At 53.8% G+C, this 20914-nt stretch overlaps 7 protein-coding genes across 7 annotated transcripts; 5 read left to right on the forward strand and 2 right to left on the reverse strand.

The window, feature by feature from the left end:
- Window positions 1–320: 320 nt before the first annotated feature.
- On the reverse strand, window positions 321–1178 carry BDZ83DRAFT_750183 (telomere stability and silencing-domain-containing protein; the record flags this gene model as incomplete). The annotated part of the gene is made up of 1 exon (XM_060513892.1): window positions 321–1178. The coding sequence occupies one exon, from the start codon at window positions 1176–1178 to the stop codon at window positions 321–323; it is 858 nt and encodes a 285-aa protein (XP_060367219.1).
- Window positions 1179–1624: 446 nt separating this feature from the next.
- BDZ83DRAFT_717915 (Plectin/S10 domain-containing protein) lies at window positions 1625–2440 on the forward strand (the record flags this gene model as incomplete). Its single annotated transcript, XM_060512002.1, has 4 exons — window positions 1625–1663; window positions 1734–2058; window positions 2242–2283; window positions 2343–2440. 4 exons carry the CDS (start codon window positions 1625–1627, stop codon window positions 2438–2440), a joined length of 504 nt encoding a protein of 167 aa, XP_060367220.1.
- Window positions 2441–5054: 2614 nt separating this feature from the next.
- BDZ83DRAFT_613579 (alcohol dehydrogenase GroES-like domain-containing protein) lies at window positions 5055–7011 on the forward strand. Its single transcript, XM_060507764.1, has 9 exons — window positions 5055–5140; window positions 5256–5359; window positions 5456–5460; window positions 5527–5610; window positions 5669–5773; window positions 5836–6039; window positions 6114–6379; window positions 6436–6533; window positions 6612–7011. Exons 1-9 carry the CDS (start codon window positions 5106–5108, stop codon window positions 6767–6769), a joined length of 1059 nt encoding a protein of 352 aa, XP_060367221.1. The 5' UTR covers window positions 5055–5105; the 3' UTR covers window positions 6770–7011.
- A 1757-nt stretch (window positions 7012–8768) lies between these two features.
- Window positions 8769–9978, forward strand: BDZ83DRAFT_613584 (uncharacterized protein). Its single transcript, XM_060507765.1, has 2 exons — window positions 8769–9015; window positions 9084–9978. The coding sequence occupies exons 1-2, from the start codon at window positions 8936–8938 to the stop codon at window positions 9757–9759; spliced, it is 756 nt and encodes a 251-aa protein (XP_060367222.1). The 5' UTR covers window positions 8769–8935; the 3' UTR covers window positions 9760–9978.
- Window positions 9979–12297: 2319 nt separating this feature from the next.
- On the forward strand, window positions 12298–16423 carry BDZ83DRAFT_613586 (HECT-domain-containing protein). The gene is made up of 2 exons (XM_060507766.1): window positions 12298–15191; window positions 15244–16423. Exons 1-2 carry the CDS (start codon window positions 12539–12541, stop codon window positions 16164–16166), a joined length of 3576 nt encoding a protein of 1191 aa, XP_060367223.1. The 5' UTR covers window positions 12298–12538; the 3' UTR covers window positions 16167–16423.
- Window positions 16424–17550, reverse strand: BDZ83DRAFT_613590 (CI-B8 domain-containing protein). The gene is made up of 3 exons (XM_060507767.1): window positions 17432–17550; window positions 17189–17295; window positions 16424–17101 (listed from the first exon to the last, which is right to left on the reverse strand). The coding sequence occupies exons 1-3, from the start codon at window positions 17468–17470 to the stop codon at window positions 16657–16659; spliced, it is 591 nt and encodes a 196-aa protein (XP_060367224.1). The 5' UTR covers window positions 17471–17550; the 3' UTR covers window positions 16424–16656.
- A 129-nt stretch (window positions 17551–17679) lies between these two features.
- Window positions 17680–20197, forward strand: BDZ83DRAFT_666924 (uncharacterized protein). The gene is made up of 2 exons (XM_060511096.1): window positions 17680–18305; window positions 18361–20197. The coding sequence occupies exons 1-2, from the start codon at window positions 17777–17779 to the stop codon at window positions 20049–20051; spliced, it is 2220 nt and encodes a 739-aa protein (XP_060367225.1). The 5' UTR covers window positions 17680–17776; the 3' UTR covers window positions 20052–20197.
- Window positions 20198–20914: the final 717 nt, after the last annotated feature.

The raw sequence follows: 20914 nt of genomic DNA on the forward strand, positions 1-20914 counted from the left end.
GTTAGACGGAGGAGCCGGGCGAATGTATTACTTCAAGATGGATCGAGACCTCAAATAGAGCATTGGAGGACGTGTCGTGCGATGACGCTGATGACGCTCCAGGGCGCCGAATATGATTTCGTGAAAACTATTTGTAGTGTCCGCCCATTTGATCACTTGTACAAAAACTTGAATCTTGATACCGTTCCTTTAACCCGGCTGACCAGAAACTCCGTGCGCTCCCATTTGTCCCTGCAATCCTTGCGCAGGCCAAGCAGTGTAATGAAGATAGTTGAAGCAAGAAAGTGAAGAGATTATGAGAAGCGATGCGACTCGACAGCTCACTTCTTCTTGCTCTTGACTTCATCTTCATCAGAACTCATAAACTCATCGTCCTCATCGAATCCAAAGAACGTTTTCGGCTTGTCTTTGGGTGCCTTTGCCGGTTCTGACGGTGGTGTTGACTCCTTCGAGCTGCCACCTTCCTCATCCTGCTCATCCTCACTCATTTCTTCGTCCGTCTCCTCTGATCCTGTCGATCCTTGCGACGTACCGAGAAGGTTGTCCTTGTACTTTCCGGCTTTCATAGCAGCAAGTACCGCTTCGCGGGTTCTCTCGTTAGACTCTTCCTTGTCCTCAACCCACTTTCCGTCGAGGCGACCCTTGCTGCCGTTCTTGATCTCGTCCTCACGTTTCTCTGCAAGCTCGACAATCTGCTCCCATCTCTCGCGACGCTTCTCCTTTTCCTTCTTCTCCATTTCTGGCTTGATGGCGAGGTACTCAGCCAGCGCCTTGGCCTCAGTGACGGTCCGCAAACGTCTGCCGTCAAGGTTTCGGCTTGAGTTGTTAGCATCTCCCTGGTTGCGCTTCTTCTTTGAGGACATGCGACCACCGGCGGCTCGAAGCTGGGACCCGAAACCACCCTTGCCACCGCAAAGCGGTACTGAAAGTCGCAAAGAAACAAAGTCATCGTCGATGGATGATAGAAGATATGATACTGGTTTGGTAGACGAAGCTGACAGCTCTTTGTTGGAGACGGTCGTCAGGATAAGGCGGTTGTCTGTGGCGGGCAGTCGCTCGTCGAGCTGATGTCGCAAATCGCATAGGGTCGTCGTCGAGGGAACGGGCAGCACCAGTGTCGATGGTAGGCCCAATCCAGCAAACGTGCTGACAAATACGTTGATGTTCTTGACTGCCATTTTCGAGTTAAGAATGCTGTAGTTCCGTGGCCGAAGTAATTAATTTCTCGATTTGCGCCGACGCAATAGTAAATCGATGTACAGGCGACGATGTCGAGGCGGGACGAGGACGCGAAGTGGCAGGCAGTTGTTCAGTGTTTGGATAAAAGAATGATTGTGAAATCAGCCCGGCTTATCGCAGATACCTAGCTACTGAGTGAGGCGCAGCACCCTGAGGAAGTGTGGCGGGTCTTGAGGATACATTCACTTATCATCAGGTGTAATCTACACGTGACTACTCTGCGTGCCATCAGAGCGCCCCACACTTCGTCCGTTCCGCGTAGGGTTGACGCCCACTAGGCTATTCTACCTTCCCACGACGAATTTCGAAACTTTTTGTTAGTTCTCGACAGCGCTCGATCAGACATCCCACTCATCGACCAGCAGCGACCACGACAACCGCCACGATGTTGATCCCCAAGGCCGACCGCAAGAAGATCCACGAGGTTAGATTTACAATTTTCAGACGTGCTGAAAAATAGGGAGGATAGCGATTGCTGACGACGAAAATTACAGTACCTCTTCCGTGAGGGTGTCCTCGTCGCGAAGAAGGACTTCAACCTCCCCAAGCACCCCGACATCGACACCAAGAACCTGTTCGTCGTCAAGGCCTGCCAGTCGCTCACCTCCCGCGGCTATGTCAAGACCCAGTTCTCGTGGCAGTACTACTACTACACCCTGACCCCCGAGGGTCTCGACTACCTCCGCGAGTGGCTTCACCTTCCCGCCGAGATTGTCCCCGCCACCCACATCAAGCAGCAGCGCTCCCACGCTCCCCCCCGCGGCATGCTCGGCGAGGGCGAGCGCGAGAGAAGACCCTTCGGCGGCCGTGGCCGTGGAGGTGACCGTGGTGACCGTGAGGGTGGCTACCGCCGCCGTGATGCTGGCGAGGGCGGCAAGGAGGGTGGTGCCCCTGGTGGATTCGAGCCCCAATTGTGAGCCTCAATCCCTCGAACGCTATGCGCCATGTCGATACGGCGCAGGTATGGGTCGGAACGTCTTTTTTTGCTAACACATTTTATAGCCGTGGTGGCTTTGGCCGTGGCCGTGGCGCCGCTCCCCCCTCGTAAGAGGATTCTTTCCTATCGGCTTTTACTCTCGAGACGCATTGGCAGAAACAAAAAGGCACCGACATGTACTCTAAAAAGTGGATGGCCGGAACAGTCGCGCGTCTGTTAACGTCACAGACAACGGGGGAAACATCGTGGGAGTTTGGAGGTTAGATCCTCGGAAATCGTTTGCATCAAAAGGTCATGAATTGCAGCCTGCGGCTTTGTGCCGTTTCCTCCAAACTGTGAAACGTCCTTTTGTCCTTCTTACCACGCTGTGATGAGCAAGCAGTGTCTGCCGGCTAGCACGTGGGGTGGTGCTGAAGTTGCGAGAGGCCACGTTCAAGACCCCTTCTGCATGTCGAGGGCAGGCAAAGATGAGAAAAAAGAAATGAGAACATGCGCAAAGCATTTCTCAAGTCGAGGATGGACGAGAAAGGGGTCCGTCTATGAAGGAATGTTGAGAGCCTGGGGTAAGCGCCGACGCACGTAGGATAGCTTCAGCAGGCTTCGCACGAATAACGTATGGTTCCAGACATGAGTGCGTTTTGTGTGTAGCGCCGCCCCCCCCCCTCTTGTGCAAAGAAGCAATGCGTGATGTTCCCTTGCCTTAGCGATTATGCGTGATAGCCTCGAAAGTTGAACGGGATGGCCAGTTGGAGGAATCCCGAGGCGAGTCAGTATGGCCATTGGGAAGTGGCGGTGACTGCGTAAATCTCATGACTGCCAGGTTTCTGGACGCCGAATGGGCGAGAGTCTCAATTGTGCCCCCGCGTAAGGTCGGAACTCAAGCACCCTCCCCACACTTTTGTAAATGCTGTCTGGCTGTGCGTTTTTGTCTCAGCAAGTGAGATGTGCCGCATTGGCTCAGAAGAGACCAGGACGCCTTCCTCAACGTCCTGCCGTGGCTTTGGGTGCCATTGCTTGCACCTTGTTCACGAAGAGGGTAGGGTCCATCCCCCTCCCCCTCATTCCTACGTACCTGGCCTCCTTTCTGCACCTGTGCCAGCTTCCGGACGCAGTTACCTCGATACCCCCGAGCCGTGGGATGAGAAGGGAAGAGAAGATCCTGGGCAAGAGTACTTGCCATAGAAGTCACCTATCCCAATCGATGCCTCATCCAGCTCAACCCGCCTCGTGGTTCACACACAGTTTCACCACACCATCAGCGGCAGACCACCTGCTAATCTAGGGAGCTGCAAGCAAATTCGATTCTACTCTTGCCGCGCCAGCAAATACGGACATTCCATCATGACCAAGCACCTTGTGGTACAGAACAATAATCAGAGACACGATTAAGCTGTGAGCCACCAAAAGCAAACCAAGCCCAAATTCAGGGTGGCAGAGACTCAAAATCATATCAGAGCATCCAACGGCCCATCCCATTGTCTTCGCACCAACCCGGTACGTAAGTCTACTCCATGTGGAGGCAGCGTCTCCACGCCAAGGGCTGGCGCTACAAGGCCAGCAAACCGGGGAACAACCGGCGAGGGGGCCACTCCAAGGATAGTGCGTGGAGAGAGAGAATCGCGGGCGCGGATATCAGCAAGAGCCTGGGTGCCGGGCAAGGTCGAGACGAGTAGACAGACTACGGTAAGTTCATGTCATGTGCCATGGGATGTCACCACGCTCCCACTCTCCTTGGCCCGGCTCTATGAGTGTTTTGTTGAGGCAGTGTGCCAGGGGAAGAGTGCCGGATGCGCAAGAATAAGCACTGCGGCGGTGTCCAAGTGGACCTCCTGGCGGAAATGAAAAGAAGAGATGGTGTTGTTGATGGTGGGAAGTGGTGTTGTCACTGTCTGGTACGCACACTTATCATTGGAGACCAGGACTTCTTGCACGCTCTCCACTCTTCAATTTGGTTGCAGCTTGCTAGCTCTCGCTTCTTTAAGTGGCTCGATGATAGTACCTCAACCCCGTTCAATGGGATGAGCTAGACAGCTGGACTGCCTGGCAGTTGTTGGAAGCTCGATCGCGGACGCGTTGCCATGGCCTTGCCCCTCACACTTCGATTCTTCTCCATGCTTTTCGATTGCCCCCCAAAGCCATTACCCCCCGACTTTCCCGCGCTTGAAGTCTGGTTGCTGGTGGCAGCCCTGCCCTGCGTGATGACGCCAGGTTTGCAGCAATAACTCCGCTGAAAGTCTGGGGGCGGGGCAATTTTTGGACGGACAGGGGGGTTTAGACTTTGCTCAGCTCTGTGGTCTGCCAACAGCTCCGGTCTTTCTCAGGTGCTTTACATCCTCACCGATCAATGTTTGGCCAGACCAGGCTGGGGTCTTTCTAGAGGCATGGCATGCCGTCTCGTGTATGTACCATCATTTGTTGGCCGAGTGGCGCGTCGATATGGTCGAGGATGCGTCTGCGGACGCGGGATGTAGCTACCTACGCCAACATGCCGGATGGCACCGCACGAATGAAGAGGTACATGGACTCGGTGTAGCTATCAAAGCTCGCCGATTTGAGCGTACAATGCAAGTCCAAGGGAGGATTTAGATGCAAGTACCCTGACCTCAGACACGCCAGCCAACAACGCCTTGGACCCTGGTCCCATATCTGTCCCAAGATGCGCCCATTCCCCACGTTGCTCGAAGGAGGCCTTATATAAAGCTATCCATCCCACCTCCGGGAGCTTCACATAGAAGCACTAAATCAAGCTTCCCCTCACTTCAATTGTCCTCCAGTGAGTCCCTCGTGTAATTTGCTAGCTTCCATGGTTGTTCTGCTTCCCCTAACACACCGGCTGAGCTTGACTTATACTGTTGGCATTCGCTAACTGGGTATCAAGCTACGATAGCACGCCTACCACCCCCAGAACACAGGTCAAAAGTCTTTCAACATGTCGAACCTTCCCAAGCAGATGAAAGCCCTCCGGTATGGTTCCCCTCTTGCGACCACGAATGATGATCGGGTCAGCATGGCAGTTCACGCAACTTTGGTCGCTGGGCCATCTACCCCTCCAATGGCGCTAAGCTGACCCCTCATCCAGGTACGAGAAGCCCGAGGATTGGTCAATTGTCCAAGTTCCTCTCCCAGAGCTTCGGGAGAACGATGTTCTGGTCAAAGTCAGAGCTTGCGGTGTTTGTGGCACTGGTGAGTAAACCGTTACCTTCTTGTACCACTGCATACACTGTACAAGTCGAGAGTGATCTTTTGCATTGATCTGTACGACTGACACGGACGCCACAGACTTGGTAAAACTTCCCAAACCTCACGGCCTCCAGTCATGCCACGAGCGATATAACTGACGTTATGTACAGCATATTCACGAGGGAGAGTTCATTGCAAAATTCCCATTGATTCCTGGCCATGAGACCGTTGGTGTTGTTGCCGCTGTCGGACCTGTAAGCAAAGCTATTGTCCACAACGTCTGACGAAATGGCTGCTGACATGAATACGCAGAAAGTCAAGGATTTCAAGGTCGGCGACCGTGTCGCTGCCGACAACAGCGAACTCTGCAATGAGTGCTTCTACTGTCGACGTGGAGAGCTTTTACTCTGCGAGCACGTATGTTGGACCCCGCTTTACCACTTATACGGACAGATATTAAAGTAACACTTTCTTTGCAGTTCGAGGCTCACGGTGTCACCATGAACGGTGGTTTCGCCGAGTACTGCGCGTACCCTGCCGGCAAGGTCTTCAAGATCCACAACCTTAACGATGTCGATGCCACCCTTCTCGAGCCCGCCTCCTGTGCCTGCCACGGTCTGGACAAGATCCGGCCTCGTCTCGGATCAAGCGTCCTCATGTTCGGCGCCGGCCCCACCGGTCTCGTGAGTCCACTTCGGCCGGGAGAGTGCACCCTGCACTCCGTGCACCAATGACTGATCGATGTACTGTAATATAGATGCTCGCTCAACTCATGCGCCACAACGGTGGTTGCAATGTCACCATCGCGGCCCCTCAAGGTTTGAAGATGGACCTCGCTCGCAGCTTGGACGCTGCCGACAACTACATTGAACTGTCCCGCTCCGACCCCCAGGTTCAGTTCACCCAGCTCCAGAAGGACCACCCATACGGCTTTGACGTCGTCGTTGAGGCTACTGGTTCCGTCAAGATTCTCGAGGATGCCATCAACTACGTCCGCCGCGGTGGCAAGCTCGTCGTCTACGGGTAAGGCTGCGAATCATCGTTTCAGCATACATGGTTGCTGATGTGTCAAACAACAGTGTCTACAGCAGCTCTGCCCGTGTATCATGGCCTCCCTCCAAGATTTTCGGTGACGAGATCACGATCCTTGGCTCCTTCTCCGAGACCTACATGTTCCGTACGTATCGATCTTCAAACTCTGTGTGCCTGCAACTTGCATAGGCACATTGGCCCAGACATTCTAACAGTCGCGCAGCCGCCACCATTGACTACCTTGACTCGGGCAAAGTCAAGACCAAGGGTATCGTCAACAAGACGTTCAAGCTCGAGCAGTTTGGCGAAGCTCTCGAGTCCATCAAGAACAAGAGCGCCATCAAGGCGGCCATTGTTTTCGATGATGCTACTGGAGTGTAAGGGCTCTCTGTGCCGCAATGCAAGCATGACAGAACAGACTGGTTTCTTTCTTCCCTCTCGTCACTCTCTCCCGAGTATGAAGTTGCTTTGACCGTTGTTCAAAAAACAAAAAAGTCTCTGCTTGGCTCATCTCATTTCGTTACTTAGACAAGCATCGGATCGGAGTCAGAAGCTGGTGGGACGGCTGTAGGGCGGGACGGCGGTTGGCGCATAGTGAAATTGAAAAAAAAAAAAAAAAAAAAGTGGTCGGCGGCGCAGAAGAGGTGTTGTTTGAACGGTTGATGACTTGACGACGATTTTGGGATCCGGCGGTTGAGGATTTGGTTGAGATTAGCGTAGGGCGGGCTTGGCGATTGTGGAGTTTTGTGAGGGGAGTGAATCCGAGAAAGAAAAACAAAAAGGGTCCCCTCGATGAGGTGAAGGGACAGAGAGAGGCTTGTTTTTGTTCTGTTGGTCTTTTCCCTTTACCCAGTTTTCCTGCTCGATAATAAAAGAGCGATGAATCTCCACGAGTTTCTCCCATTCGATTTCAGATCCGAGTCCACTACGAGTCCGGAAACGTATTTGCGTGTCTTTGACCTGGAATGTTTGGTTTACGTAGTCCCAAAACTTCCTACCATCTCGATTTCCCCAGCTAGACCTACTTTACCCAAAACGATCTACCAAAGAAAGTCGTGGATAAAGGCAAAGGGGGAACAGCATTACGCAGTGTTTACTCCGCATCATCCATCTGGCGCACATGGGACCGAAGCCTATTCCCTTCCTTCTCATTCGTAACCCCTTCACACTTACTTCCTTCACCTTAGCTGGGCAAATTCATCCACCGCCCCCGCCCTCGCGATGCAACCTCATCCCTACTAACTAGAGGGTTGAGTTTACGACTGCCGGGAAAAGCATCGCCAATCAGTTAACATCCCGCACCTTCTTCTCGTTCACCTCCACACCAACGTCCCTCGGTGAAAAGACTAGAGCACATGCCAAACTTCACAACTTCTCCTTCTTCCCCAACGTTGCGTACCGAGATTGATGCTTTACCCACTCCCCGCATTAGCAGCTTCAAGCATTAATCTGCAAAACGTGTTTTAACCCTCTTGGCTGACTCTTTTCCTCAACGTAAACATTTCGAGTCAGCCCTCGGGGAGGTATCAGCGAGGTGGGCAGTGTTCACATCGCCTCTTTTACCCACTTAAGTTCGAGTACTTTCTGGAACGTAACAAAAAGGGACCTGGCTGGCAGATGTTGCGCCGCTGACACATGCGGGTCGGGAAAGAATAAAGTCAAGTATGCGAGAGAGAGAGAGAGAGAGCTGAGGCTGAGGCTGAGACTGAGACTCTTGTTGCCGCCGGCCGGCGCGGGTTTCGTCCCCGGACTCTCTTCCACTGGTTTTTTGAGTTGAAGGTGGGGGGAGAGAAGGGCAGGTAAGCGCTCAATGCTTCCCGAAACGGGACGTCCAAGCGAAATGGAAACCAACGAAGAAGCATTCACTCGCATTGCGGGATCCGCCGTCGAAAAGAGCTGTGCGAATGCGGGTGCGGGTGCGTTGCGTTGTGTGCGTGAGCTGGCTCCTGCTTCTGAGCCGTGATGGAAACCCTCGCTCTCCATTGGTGTTTCACCGCACAGGGCATTGCCGTTTTGAGAGGGGGGCAAGACTCCAGGCAGAGGATCGGTTGGTTGATCGATCTGTCATACGCGCAGGGGTGTTATCCGAAGTGTTGGGCTCACCGAATAGCAACCATTCTTCGTCTGATGGACTGCCCGTTCTAAACCCCCTGAGGCCTTGTCAAGTTTTGGACGGGGTGTGGCAGGGTAGCAAGCTATGCGAAGAGCTATGCGAACTGTGTTGTGGCGGTGGGTTCTGTTGGAGACGAGACTCAGGTTCCGAGGCAAAAAGTGAGATTGTGGCAGCTCAGTAGCACATGGCATGGCAGCTCAAGCTGCATGTGTTCGTTCTGACGACAGTGAGGCCGTATCTGGGTTGTGATGACCAGGATATTGGACGAGATGGCAAGCGTGTATAAAACCCAATGTTCCTCGCCTTGCTTTCCGTACCAATTCATCAATCAACTTCAACTGTCATAATCAAGTCTCACTTACAACAAATCCCAATTCAGCTTATTGAACGTCACCACTCCTCTAGCGCTTCCACAAATCAGCACACTAGCCAAAATGGACGCCATTACCCAGGCCATTCTCAACCGCTCCAAGCTGGAGGTGGAACACATCAAGATCTCGCAGCCCACAGCTGAGTAAGTCATTCCTGCGCATGCATTTGGCGGCTTTCTGTGGCACAATCTGACTGCTGTGCGAATTACAGCACCTTTGTCATGGGAATCGTGAGCAGGGTCACGGGCACCGGACCCATGGGCGCGACAATGGCACCGATGACCGTTGACATGATGTTTAACGGCGGCTGCTTTGGCAAGCTGGATCTTCCCGAAGTCAAGACCAAGTCCGGAGGTACGGAGGTCGTCGTCAAGGACCAGCTCATCAAGATCCTCGACCGCACTGCCTTCATGGCGTTCGTCAAAGCCATAATGTGCGACGAGAGCTTGGTGTTGCGACTCGACAACGGCGACTGCACAATCAAGGCGCTCGGCCTGTCGGCCAAGGTCAAATACGCAAAGGACGTGCCCATCGTTGGCATGGGCGGCCCCAAGATCGCGCAGGTCAATTCTGCGGAGCGTGGCGGTGGTTTCGTCAACACGATGAAGGTGTACAACCCCAGCCCGTTGGAGATCAACCACGGCATCAGCAAGTTCGAGCTCCGAAGCGAAAGCGGCGAAGTGTTGGCAGAGCTGGAGGGTGACCTGACGATTGTGAAGGGCGACTTCGAGAGCACATTGCAGGGCACGCTCAAGAAGGGGGCCAAGGCCTCGGACAAGGCAAGAATGGTCGGCACCGGAACAAAGGAGGCCAACTGGTGCAACGACACGATCAAGTTTATCAATTGCCAATTCTCAGTATCGCCGCAATTCGCGCAGATGCTGTAGATGTTTGGAGCTCAACGATAACTAGATAGCTGTTCATACGTTATGACGAATGAGAATATGACAATGTTCGCGAACACCCACATATTTCCTATGTATGATGCATTGATCTGGAGGAGTCAGCAGAAAGACGATAAGCGAGCGACATACAACCAATAGCAAGCACCACATGTCTCATGATTGCTGACGGTTTGTCAACCTGCGTGCTATCCATTGATAGAGTGACGGCTAGAAGCAGCCAATTCCGTGGCTCTTGCTGTCTTCTCATTCAGTTTCCCTTCCTTGGCCCGTCCGTAGGCAATTGGTCTATGCCATTGGCCAGGAGAACAGTCGGATCAGGTCCGGGAAACAGCTTTCAGAGACGATAACGACCACGGCTACAGGCACCGGCCAATGCTGTGCTACCTTTGGTTGCTTGTGGGTTCAATATGCAGATATTGGTTGCAGGGTAGCCCACGAGGACGGACAAGGCAAGAATTGACGTCACGGCGGCCGTCAGCCCCGGAGCTGTTCGCGTGAAGCTTCCTCCGCGTGGAGCTTGGGGGATCCCGATTGTCCGGATATGGACAGCAAGGTTGAAAAGTCGGGTTCGCGGGCGTGTCATGGATGCACCGAAATGCTGAAACGGCCGAGGCAGTGTGCTGTGCCAGTTGTCATCTGCTGAAGATGTGGTGAAGGTCGAGGATGCAAGTGTGCGGCAGCAAAGGTCCGAAGGAGAGATTCAATGGCAGGGGCCTGTCATTGACGAAACGGGGATCCGCGATTACTTCTTTCCCCCACATTTGAAGTTAAGGTCGCCGGGCTTGGCGCTGGATGGCACCGACGGGACTCGGAAGGAGACGACCAGGGTGGATTGGGACCTGCCCTGGGGACCCAAGGTACCTAGAATTCAGGTCAGGAAGGAACAAACCGTCCGTCTCCCGAAGTTCCCCCCGCCGAGTGCCGGTCTCGGGGAAGTGCGACCTTGGACCACTAGCTGCAGCGTGAGTGGTGTGCTAAGGCAGGGCAATAGCGGGAGGGCATGCACGCTGGAGACTGGAGTGTTCCCCTGCAGGGATTCTCACAGCCGCGGTCGGCTTGGTTTTGTTTTGTTTGGCGAGTTGGGTTACACTGGACGGGAGTCTGGAGCTGAGTGCTGACCCAGTAAAAAGGGCCCCTGCTTCAGGCACTCAGCCCAGGACCCTTAAAATACATCTCCATCTCAGTGACTTATCCGTCCCTCCCAAAAAAAAAAAAAACATTTGGAGCAGGGGTTGTCATTAGGAGATTGCAACATTTCATGTCACTCCACAGCTGTCCAGGCTGTTGATTCTGTTACCTTATGTTAGATTGACAGCGTGGCTGATCATGTTTGACGTTTCTGGGACCTTAATTACAGCAAGCTCTTTAGCAGTTCATGCATCAAAGTAGGTTCGTACCGGTACGTTGCACAACAATTAGACATAGAAACTGGCCACCTTCATCTTTTGACACAAGTACCTACCAGCAAGTCAGGTACCTAAGGGGCAGTAAACCATGCATCAGAGTGTAACTGTGGACTTGTTTCTTTCTGTAAGGTTATTATTCGGAATCAATGTCAGGGAGAGATACAAATCTATGAGAAACTTGAAAGGGCACTCAGTCAGCCACCCGGCGCTTCACAGGGATCAGCAGTTTAATCACTTTTGGTGTACTAATATGTTTGCCCTGACATACGCAGCCTGCTGATTCGCTCTCGGCTCCATGTGCACCCAGCGTCGACTGTGGAATACGAGACCTGACAATATTGAGATGAGAGAACATGGAACCTGGCATAATTACCCTAGGGAATGTCTTGGTTCGGGACACTGCTGCCGTTACATTGTTCGATTTTCATTCACTCCCTCGGCCGAGCTCGAGTCGAGTCGAGTCCCAGCTCTCAGTTTCTCAGTCTCTCACTGTAGTCATTAGTCTGTGGCCAAGGATGCATTTCTAGAGGAACGGACAGCGCCGCGGCGCTCAGTTCAAAGACCATCACCTCCGAATGCCCTTTGCATGTCCGTACCGTCGTCTGATACCTTTTCTCATGTATGTGTGTGCATGTGCTCGGCGCAAATTGTTGGCTGGGACACTAAAGACGGTCAATTCGACTACCTCCAGCCGGACCCAAGCACCCCAAGCTCCAAGTACCGTAGCTAACCCATCGGCACCATAACAAAAACAACGAAGCCGTTGTCACTTTCACTTAGTCCACACTTAATCTTTGGTATCGAGTTTCCCAGCTGCTGGGCCGTCCGCCTTGTCGGCGTTGCTTTAGCTCTATGGCCTCTTGTTATGTTTGTACACCAGTATTCTGCAGCTAGAACCCATCACAACAGCATAATCCCAGCAAGGGTGCGTCGGACAATTCCCTTCTTGCGCGCCTTAGTATTACTACCTGCATCGTGAATCTCCTGCAACAAGTGGCCATGCCGTGTCCTGTCTCGTCCCTTTGACTTACATCCACACTTGTTGGACGAGACACGCCTTCAACTCAATTCAAAGTGCAGGCTCTCCCCTCCCTCCCTCCCACTTCCGGCCGCACCTTACCTTCCCATCCCCCCTTCGTCCTCCATCGTCTCACTTTTACTTCAACTACCTTCCTTGGGCACGGCGGCACAATAGAATCCACTTCGAAAGAAAGAGAAAGGACAGACCGTCAGGAAAAACCTAACCTTGCCTTCTTGTACATCCTCATTTCTCCATGCCGATTTGCTGCTTGCGGACCAAGCTGGCCAGGTGCCCTTGCTGTTGTCGCAGAGTTTAGACGGCATCGCTCGCAAACATGGCTCCTTGGTTGTCGCAACGTCATGCTCCACCTCCTCGCCCTCCTACTCTCCGTCAAACTTCCGCCGACCTTGTCTCCCGAATACACAGCCCCTCGCACACTGCACCACCTGGCCAGCTGGGACGACTGCCCGACAGCTATGCGATTTTGGATAACTCCCACCTCCATGCCGACTCGAGCTCTTCCGAATCCGATTTCCACCCAAGACGTTCGCGCCGTCCGACACATTCCCGCTCCATGAGCCACCCATTCCCCTCGCTATTCTCCAGCAAGAAGAAGCGTCCCGACACCTCCCATGACACCGATTCCGAAGACGATGCGCCCGTCATGACGAAGCCGCCCGGCAACAACAACACTGCACACAAGAGGGGAGGCACCAGTGGTGGCAGTAGGGACTTTGCGACCGGCAATTGCATGACCTGCGGCTCTCTCGTGCGCTGGCCACGCGAGCTGAAGGTCTTCAAATGCACAGTCTGTGTAACCATCAATGACATCCACCCAGACCAGCTACCCGCCAGATCCAACAGCGGCCCCAAATGGCTACAGCGCCCGTCCCAAGAGTCGACGTCGCCTCAGAAGCAAACCACACGCCCGGCAGAACGATATGAGACCAGGCCTATTTCACTCGACCAGACCAAGAGACTGATCAGGCAATCTATCCATGCACATCTGGCCAGGGCGATTAGGAGGTCCTCGAGCTCAGAGGATGAACACCGCGAGGACGTCGCCGAGAAGCACGCAACCCCCAGTCCATTTCGGGAACAGAGTGAACGGCCTTGCACTTCGAGAACGACAGGAGGTCCACAGCACAGACGGGAGAAAAGCCAAGGTAATGGCTCTGGCTACCTCTTCCCCGAGCAGCCTACGCTCCGTCCAAATCCCAATGTGCATCCTCTGCGTCTGCCCCCGACGGCCCGGTCATTCTCGTCTTCTTACCCAGAGAGACCATCCATGCGCCAGCTCACGGCAGACGCCAGTGCTCCACGGCCGGCGGGCCCCAGATTCTTGGATGCCGATGACCCAAAGAGAATATTCAGGCCACTGGAAGACTACATTACCACCTGCTTCAGTTCATTCCACTGCGTCAACTCTTCGTTCCTTTCTCGCCGGCCTGTCGTAGCCACTCGCTCAGGGAGTGAGTCGGCATCACGGCGGCCCCCAATCCCCAGGCCCGAGCCCAAGTTCGCAGAGCAACATTCCGAATCTCCCGTATGTGATCTCGACCCTAAGCTTCTGTTGCTTGGTGACTTCGCCGAGAACGGGACCTGGTGGACCGGGAACCAAAGCCAGGGAGGGACACGCCACAAGCGGTCGGCCTCACAGAAAATGGAGGATTCCCCTTCCTTCATCACGTCTCGCTCGCCGCAAATAGAATGGAATCAAGTTATGGAGTGGTACAGATCGGTGATTAATGCCGCGGAATCATGGATGTCCATTTATGAGGAGATGACCCGAGATTCAGAGGCAGACCCTCTATCAGCAACAGAGCTCCGAGCCATTGAGTCCCAACTACTCTTCGGCCAAGACCACACCCACAGGACCCTATTGAAAGCCATCGAAACACTACTCAAACGCCCTGGGCGGCCGATGACTGATCCAGAAGACCTGAGATATCTTCTCATCATCTTGGAGAACCCGCTGCTCTACGGGGAGTCGAATGCCTTCCAAGGCCGAGGAAACAATGACAGACGTCCGTCGCTGAAACGCGACGAGATTATTAGGGAAGACAGATCGACCTTGAAAACCGGCCCCGTATCTGGTCAACATTCCGTCATTATCAAGCGAATTCTGGGCTTGATTTCGAATTCATCGACTTCATGCCAGAACCACTTAACCACTTGGTTCGCGCGGTATTCCGAGGCCAGATTCATCAAGATCAAGGACCTTGCCGCTGGATTCCTAACTTACAGACTCATTCGTCAGAATGAGAAGAAACACGAGGTCAGAGTTGACATAACAGCCGGGCTGATTCCGAACATGAGTGCCGGGCATTCAGCAGCCTCGCTACACGCAGCGCTAGGAACGCAGCGTAGCTTCTCAAAACAACAAAAGGAGCAACAGAAAAAGATGGTATACAACGATGACTGGCAAATCCGGGCTGCCGCCAGAGTTCTCTCTCTAGTGTTCGCGGGAAATAATATGACGCACATTCGGCGCCCGGATCAGACGGGAAATATGAGTAGCAGTACTCACAGGGGAGGGATACAGGCGCATGGGCAAATCATCCCCACGAGTGACTTTTACAACACCATGATTGACTACACCGACTTGGTAGCCGAGTTCGAAGCATGGGAATCCAAGAGAGGAAAGTTCTCGTTCTGCCAGTATCCGTTCCTGCTGAGCATGTGGGCCAAGTCCCAGATCCTGGAGCATGACGCACGGAGACAGCAGATGACCAAGGCACGGGACGCTTTCTTCGACAGCATCATGACAAGGAGGAATGTTACGCAATTCTTGGTGCTTGATGTTCGAAGAGAGTGCCTGGTTGATGACAGTTTGAAGGCTGTGAGCGAAGTCATTGGAAGCGGGAGCGAAGACATCAAGAAGGGGTTACGCATCGTTTTCAAAGGCGAGGAGGGGCTCGACGCAGGTGGCTTGAAGAAAGAATGGTTTCTTCTCCTCGTGCGGGAGGTGTTCAACCCCGAGCATGGTACGTATCAGTCTGCGTCAGGTCTAAGTCTGTTTTTAACACTACGTTACAGGCATGTTTATCTACGATGAGGACTCTCAGTTCTGCTATTTCAACCCCAACGCCTTTGAGACTTCTGACCAATTCTTCCTGGTTGGCGTTGTCATGGGTCTGGCCATATACAACTCCACAATCCTCGACGTGGCGCTGCCGCCTTTCGCCTTCCGAAAGCTTCTTGCTTCCGCCCCTAGCTCGTCGTCAGGTTCATCTGCCCATCCTCGGCCAACCATGAACTACACGCTAGAAGACCTTGCAGAGTATCGCCCGCGTTTAGCGAGTGGCCTCAAACAGCTTCTTGAGTATGACGGTGACGTTGAGGCGACTTTCCAGCTGGACTTTGTCGTGGACATTGAGAAGTACGGAACTGTGATGCAGGTCCCGCTGTGCCCAGGTGGAGAGAGGAAGCCAGTCACCAACGCAAACAGAGCAGAGTACGTTACATTATACGTCAGGTACCTCCTCGAAACTGCGGTCGCTCGACAGTTTGAGCCCTTCAAACGTGGGTTCTATACTGTGTGTGGCGGCAACGCGCTGTCGCTGTTTCGGCCCGAGGAGATTGAATTGCTTGTTCGAGGCTCAGATACGGCACTCGACGTGGACGCCCTGAGGGGCGTGGCTGAGTACGATAATTGGGGATCGAAGAATCCTGATGGGGTAGAGCCAGTCATAGGATGGTTCTGGGATGCCTTCAAGAATGCAACTCCTGATGAGCAGAGGAAGCTTCTCTCCTTCATCACTGGCACTGACAGAGTGCCGGCCATGGGTGCTGCTCTTCTTCCGATCAAGATTACATGTCTAGGCGACGATGAGAACAGGTATCCCATCGCTCGAACATGCTTCAACATGCTGGCCCTGCGTCGTTATGGGTCGAGGGAGAGACTGGAGCATATGCTTTGGACCGCCGTGCACGAGAGCGAAGGCTTTGGTTTGAAATAAGCGTATCATGTGTCAAATGAGCTACAGGGAGCATCGATATCGGAGTTCACAGAAAGACAAACCGCAGCCCTGCAAAGGGTAGCAGCATGCATCTAGACGGTATGGCTGGCAGACTTACAGTGACCTACAGCTTGTTGGTCTTTATTTGGGGGTTGGCGGCGTCAAGGTTTTGGATGAACATGGGCGACAAGCCCGTGGCTAGTTTTTAGTGGAAAGGATTTCATTTCGTTTCCAGCCACAATTGCAAGTGACAGCTTTCAGCATCTTTTGAACTAGCCTTCGTGATCGTGGCCAGGACTTGGCCCAAGTAGCCCATCAAGCCAGCAGGTTGGTCACAGCATAACCCAAAGTATTTCCCTTTCTGCAGAGATTTCTTTTGGTACATTTTGTACAGGATATTCATACACTTTTTTCGGTTTCTTCTCCACGCCCGCCCTCGTACATACTTTGTGTTGTTCTGCTCCCCCCTCCGCCCCCCCTTTTACCATCATTAGTTAGCCTCAGCACGCGCCCTGGCAAGCATAGCCTTCTCCCTCCTCTCCTCCTCGAGGATCTTGGCCACCCGCTTTCGATCTTTGTCGCCCTTGACCCTCAGCTCCTCGACGGCCTTCATATCCGCCTCGTCCTCGGGACCGGGGAGCACGGCCTCGGCTTTGGTCTCTTGGAGAAAGTGTTCGTAGATTTCTTCAGAGTGCTTATTCTTCATGTCGATCTTGACGACGCGCTCGAGCCCTTCGAGGGGCGCTGGGGCTTTGGAGTTGTCGATTGCCGAGGAGGGAGGCTGCGGGAGGGTGGAGGGTTCGAGGGGTTCGCCTGTGGTGGAGAAGTAGACGGACATGATTGCTGCGCCTTCGTTGTTGTTTTTGCGGTTTACGATCATTGGGATGGCGGGGTTGTAGTATTTTAGGCGGGGGAGCATGTCGCGCCAGAACTTTCTGTGAGGAGTTGGGAAAAGAGGTGGTTAGTTTGGTGTTCTTTGAGAGGGGACAGTGAAGCTCTCGCGGAGGAGGAGGGAGACGAACTTGGGACCGAAGTGGCCGCCGTCTACGCGCCTGGCGAACTCCATGTGTATCCTTGTCACATTGGGAGGTAGTTTTGCGGCACCGAGGCCGAAGCGAATGTTGAGGATCTATGGGTGTCAATTGAAGCTATTCCTGGGAGCTATGTTCGGAGTGGTCTCGAGCGGGATGTAAGTACCTTCTGTTCACCAAAAGTTAGCTTTTCTCAGTTCGTCATGGATATTGCAATGGCTTAAGGAAACCTACAGCTCTCAGAGCGTGCCATCTCGCTCCTACACGAGTCATCTTGGGCGGTAGTCTTTTGGGGTATCTCGAAACTGCACTTTACACCAAGCACTTCTCTCGATGTTAGTCGCGTGGTCGGGAGTCTGAAAATTGCCCGCGACCCTTGGATTTTTCGGGACGGGGGCAAATGATTGTCCGGCGATAAGGAGTGTTGGAACTCTTATCGGTGCAGCTCGGACGTTGATCGTCCCCAAAAACTTCTTGAATTTCCTAGGTGCTTGTCTAGTCGAAAAGCTGCCAGGACCCCCAAAAGTCCTGAAGCTGACACCCAAATCACCACATTCTTTCCTTCATGCATTTGCGACAATGCATCGCGCATTATCGTCGAGATGGCTCAGGAGTGCCATGAGCATTGGAGACCGGGCCGCGCTTGGTGAGGTTCCGGTCTACCTCTGCCCATCCCTCACCACCGCGTCTGCGCGACACTGCTTTGCGCCGGCTGGTAATGCGCACCGCAACCTTCCCTACAAACAGCGACGCTGTATGCACATCGAGGCGACTACGATATCCGAACCGGCAGCGGCGGCCCCATTACCTCCTGCTGACGAACCGACCAAGATTCTACGGAGAACCCTACCGCTGTCATGTAGTGGCTGCGGGGCACTAAGCCAAACGACGGAGGCCGGGCATGCTGGGTATTACGACCTGAGTAGGAAGGCCGTGAAGGAGTTTCTTGCGCCCAGGGGTAGCACGGAAGATATGGAAAAGGAGACGCGGGAGGAAGACAAAGTCATTGATGAGGTCCTGCAGAACATGAGCGAGGAACAGCTTGCTCAACTTGGTCTGGACCCGAAGACGCTGCGTTTTGGGGAGGAATTGGGTGCGGACGTTACAAGTGCGTATTCCGCTGTTGAGCTACGTCTATAGTAAGTACTGACACTCCACGATAGCATCGCCTCCCAGGCCGAAGAGAGTACCGCTCTGCGACCGATGCCACAAGCTGGTGCACCACCACGCCGGAGAGCCAATCTACCACCCGACGGTCGACGCTCTGCGCGAGACGATCGAGGAGTCCCCCTTCAAGAATAACCACATCTACCACGTAATTGATGCCGCCGACTTTCCTATGTCGTTCATTCCGAAGCTGCACCAGGTCCTCGACGCCAACTTGAAGCACAAGAACCGTAGGAACAGAGCTGGGAGGTACTTCAAGGACCGAAAGTTCGACATGAGCTTCATCATCACACGGTCGGATTTGCTGGCGCCGAAGAAGGAGCAGGTGGACTCGCTCATGCCGTACTTGAGAGAGGTTCTGCGCCGGTCGCTGGGCAAGTTTGGACAGCTCATCAGACTGGGCAACGTCAAGTGCGTTAGCGCCCAGCGAGGGTGGTGGACCAAGTCGCTCAAGGAGGAGATCTACAAGCGCGGCGGCGCGGGCTGGATGGTTGGCAAGGTCAACGTTGGGAAGAGTCAGCTGTTTGACTCGGTGTTCCCAAAGGGCACCTCGGCATCTCTCCCTTCAAAGAACCCTGTGCAGATCTCGTTGTTTGCGAAGGAGGAGGAGGATGGCGACGGCGCCCATTATGCCGCGAGGGGCAACTTTGAGAACGATTCAGATCGTTTCGAAGTGGATGCTTTGCTGCCTCCTGCTCGTCCTGAAACAGATTACCCCGAGATGCCTACAGTCTCCTCTCTTCCAGGCACGACGGCTTCTCCTATTCGAATCCCCTTTGGTAACGGCAAGGGAGAGCTGATTGACCTACCCGGAGTGGCTCGATCGGATCTCGAGAGATACGTCAAACCCGAGCACCGCAACGACCTCATCATGCACCACCGAATCAAGCCCGAGCAGCAGTCTCTCAAGCCCGGCCAGTCCCTCCTGCTCGGAAGCCTGATCCGCATCACCCCCACCACACCGGACCTCGTCTTCCTCGCCTACAACTTCACCCCTATCCCTGAACACGCAACCTCCACCGAGAAGGCCATCGAGTTCCAGCAGCAGACGAGGGAATCCGACCGCGTGCCCAACATCGCCGCCCCCGGACTCGCCGAAAAGCTCAAGCTCGCGGGCTCCTTTGAGCTCAAGTACGACGTGACCAAGGAGCGCGCCGGGCCCCTAACCCGCAAGGACGTCGGCCGCAGAAAGGTCGAGGACCTCCCCTGGCGCGTTGTGGCCACCGACATCCTCATCGAGGGCTGCGGATGGGTCGAGATCGTGGCGCAGGTGCGGACCAAGGACCTGTTTGCCGGCTGCGCGCCGTCCTTTATTGAGGAGGAACCTGAACCTGAGCCTGAAGTCGAGGATGAGCCTGAGCCTGTGAATGGTTTCGCCAAGATGGAAGCTGCATCAATCAACCAGGCCGGTCTCCTCCAGGTCGACAGGCTGAAGAAGACGGTCGAGAAGCTAAAGAAGAAGGAGGAGAAGCCCACGAAACCCGTCCGAAGCCCTGACGAGCCCAATTGGCCCGTCGTCGAGGTCTGGACGCCCGAGGGCAGGTTCGTCGGCACCCGTCTGCCGATGAACGCGTGGCTTCTGAATAAGTCTCCCAAGAAGGAGATAAAGAGCCGTCCGCGCAAGAGCATGAAGGGTGCGAAGAAGGCGGCCAAGGCTGCGAAGAGAGCTCTTGCGGCGGCTGCGTGAATGGTCTTGTAACATCTCCCCACAAACACACATACTATGTATATCATCTGTAGAATAATTGCATGCGATACCCATGTGTAAAAACCATGTAACAATAATGAAAACCTGCCATTCACTACATAAATTTACTACACATATCTACTATACAGGCCTGCTATATGAATTCCGTTACTAGTATCCTACTTATTACTGTCATTAACATATCTCTCTCTACTTAGTCTTTCTCCCGTCTTTATTCACCCCCCCGTCTCTGGTTGTTTTCTAAAATCTATGTTATTTCGAAATTATTCGCAGGCGAATATAAGGCAAATAGGGTCAGATGGTACAGACGCGTTGCTGATTTTAGATGCATGACTCTGATGGCATGGACTTGTCCCAAAACCACTTTACGCGTGAACAATGCGCGGCGTGTCATCAACCCTGGATGCAATCTAAATGACGAAGTGAATGAACCGTTGACAAAGCCCGGCACCCGGGACCGTTTGAATCACCGAATCCGGAACCTTCTCGCGGCGCCGGTGCGTTCCTGGAAATGGCTGGTCCGGCTGTGGCTCCGGGCCTTGGCTGTCTGTTGGTTGTGGATCTTCAGGGAATGACGTGGGGTTTGGTAGCACTGAATCGCCCAGGTCGTGCCCAGGCTGTACCTGAATAATCGGGGGGTTCCATGTTTGGCCTGTGACCGTCGCCCGCATTCTTTCCCGCCCCCCCCTCCAGAAAAATTAAGGATCGAGAAAGCATCACACCCTGTTTGCCTTCCTCCAAACTTACAAATAGGCAAATCCCTACGGACACACGAACCCCTGAATATCCTCGATCTTCCCGCCGGGTAACGAACCAGTACGCACCATACGCTTCAGCACATA

This window comes from Colletotrichum acutatum (genome assembly GCF_030867785.1).
Source record: "Colletotrichum acutatum strain CBS 112980 chromosome Unknown BDZ83scaffold_26, whole genome shotgun sequence".
Classification (NCBI taxonomy): domain Eukaryota; kingdom Fungi; phylum Ascomycota; class Sordariomycetes; order Glomerellales; family Glomerellaceae; genus Colletotrichum; species Colletotrichum acutatum.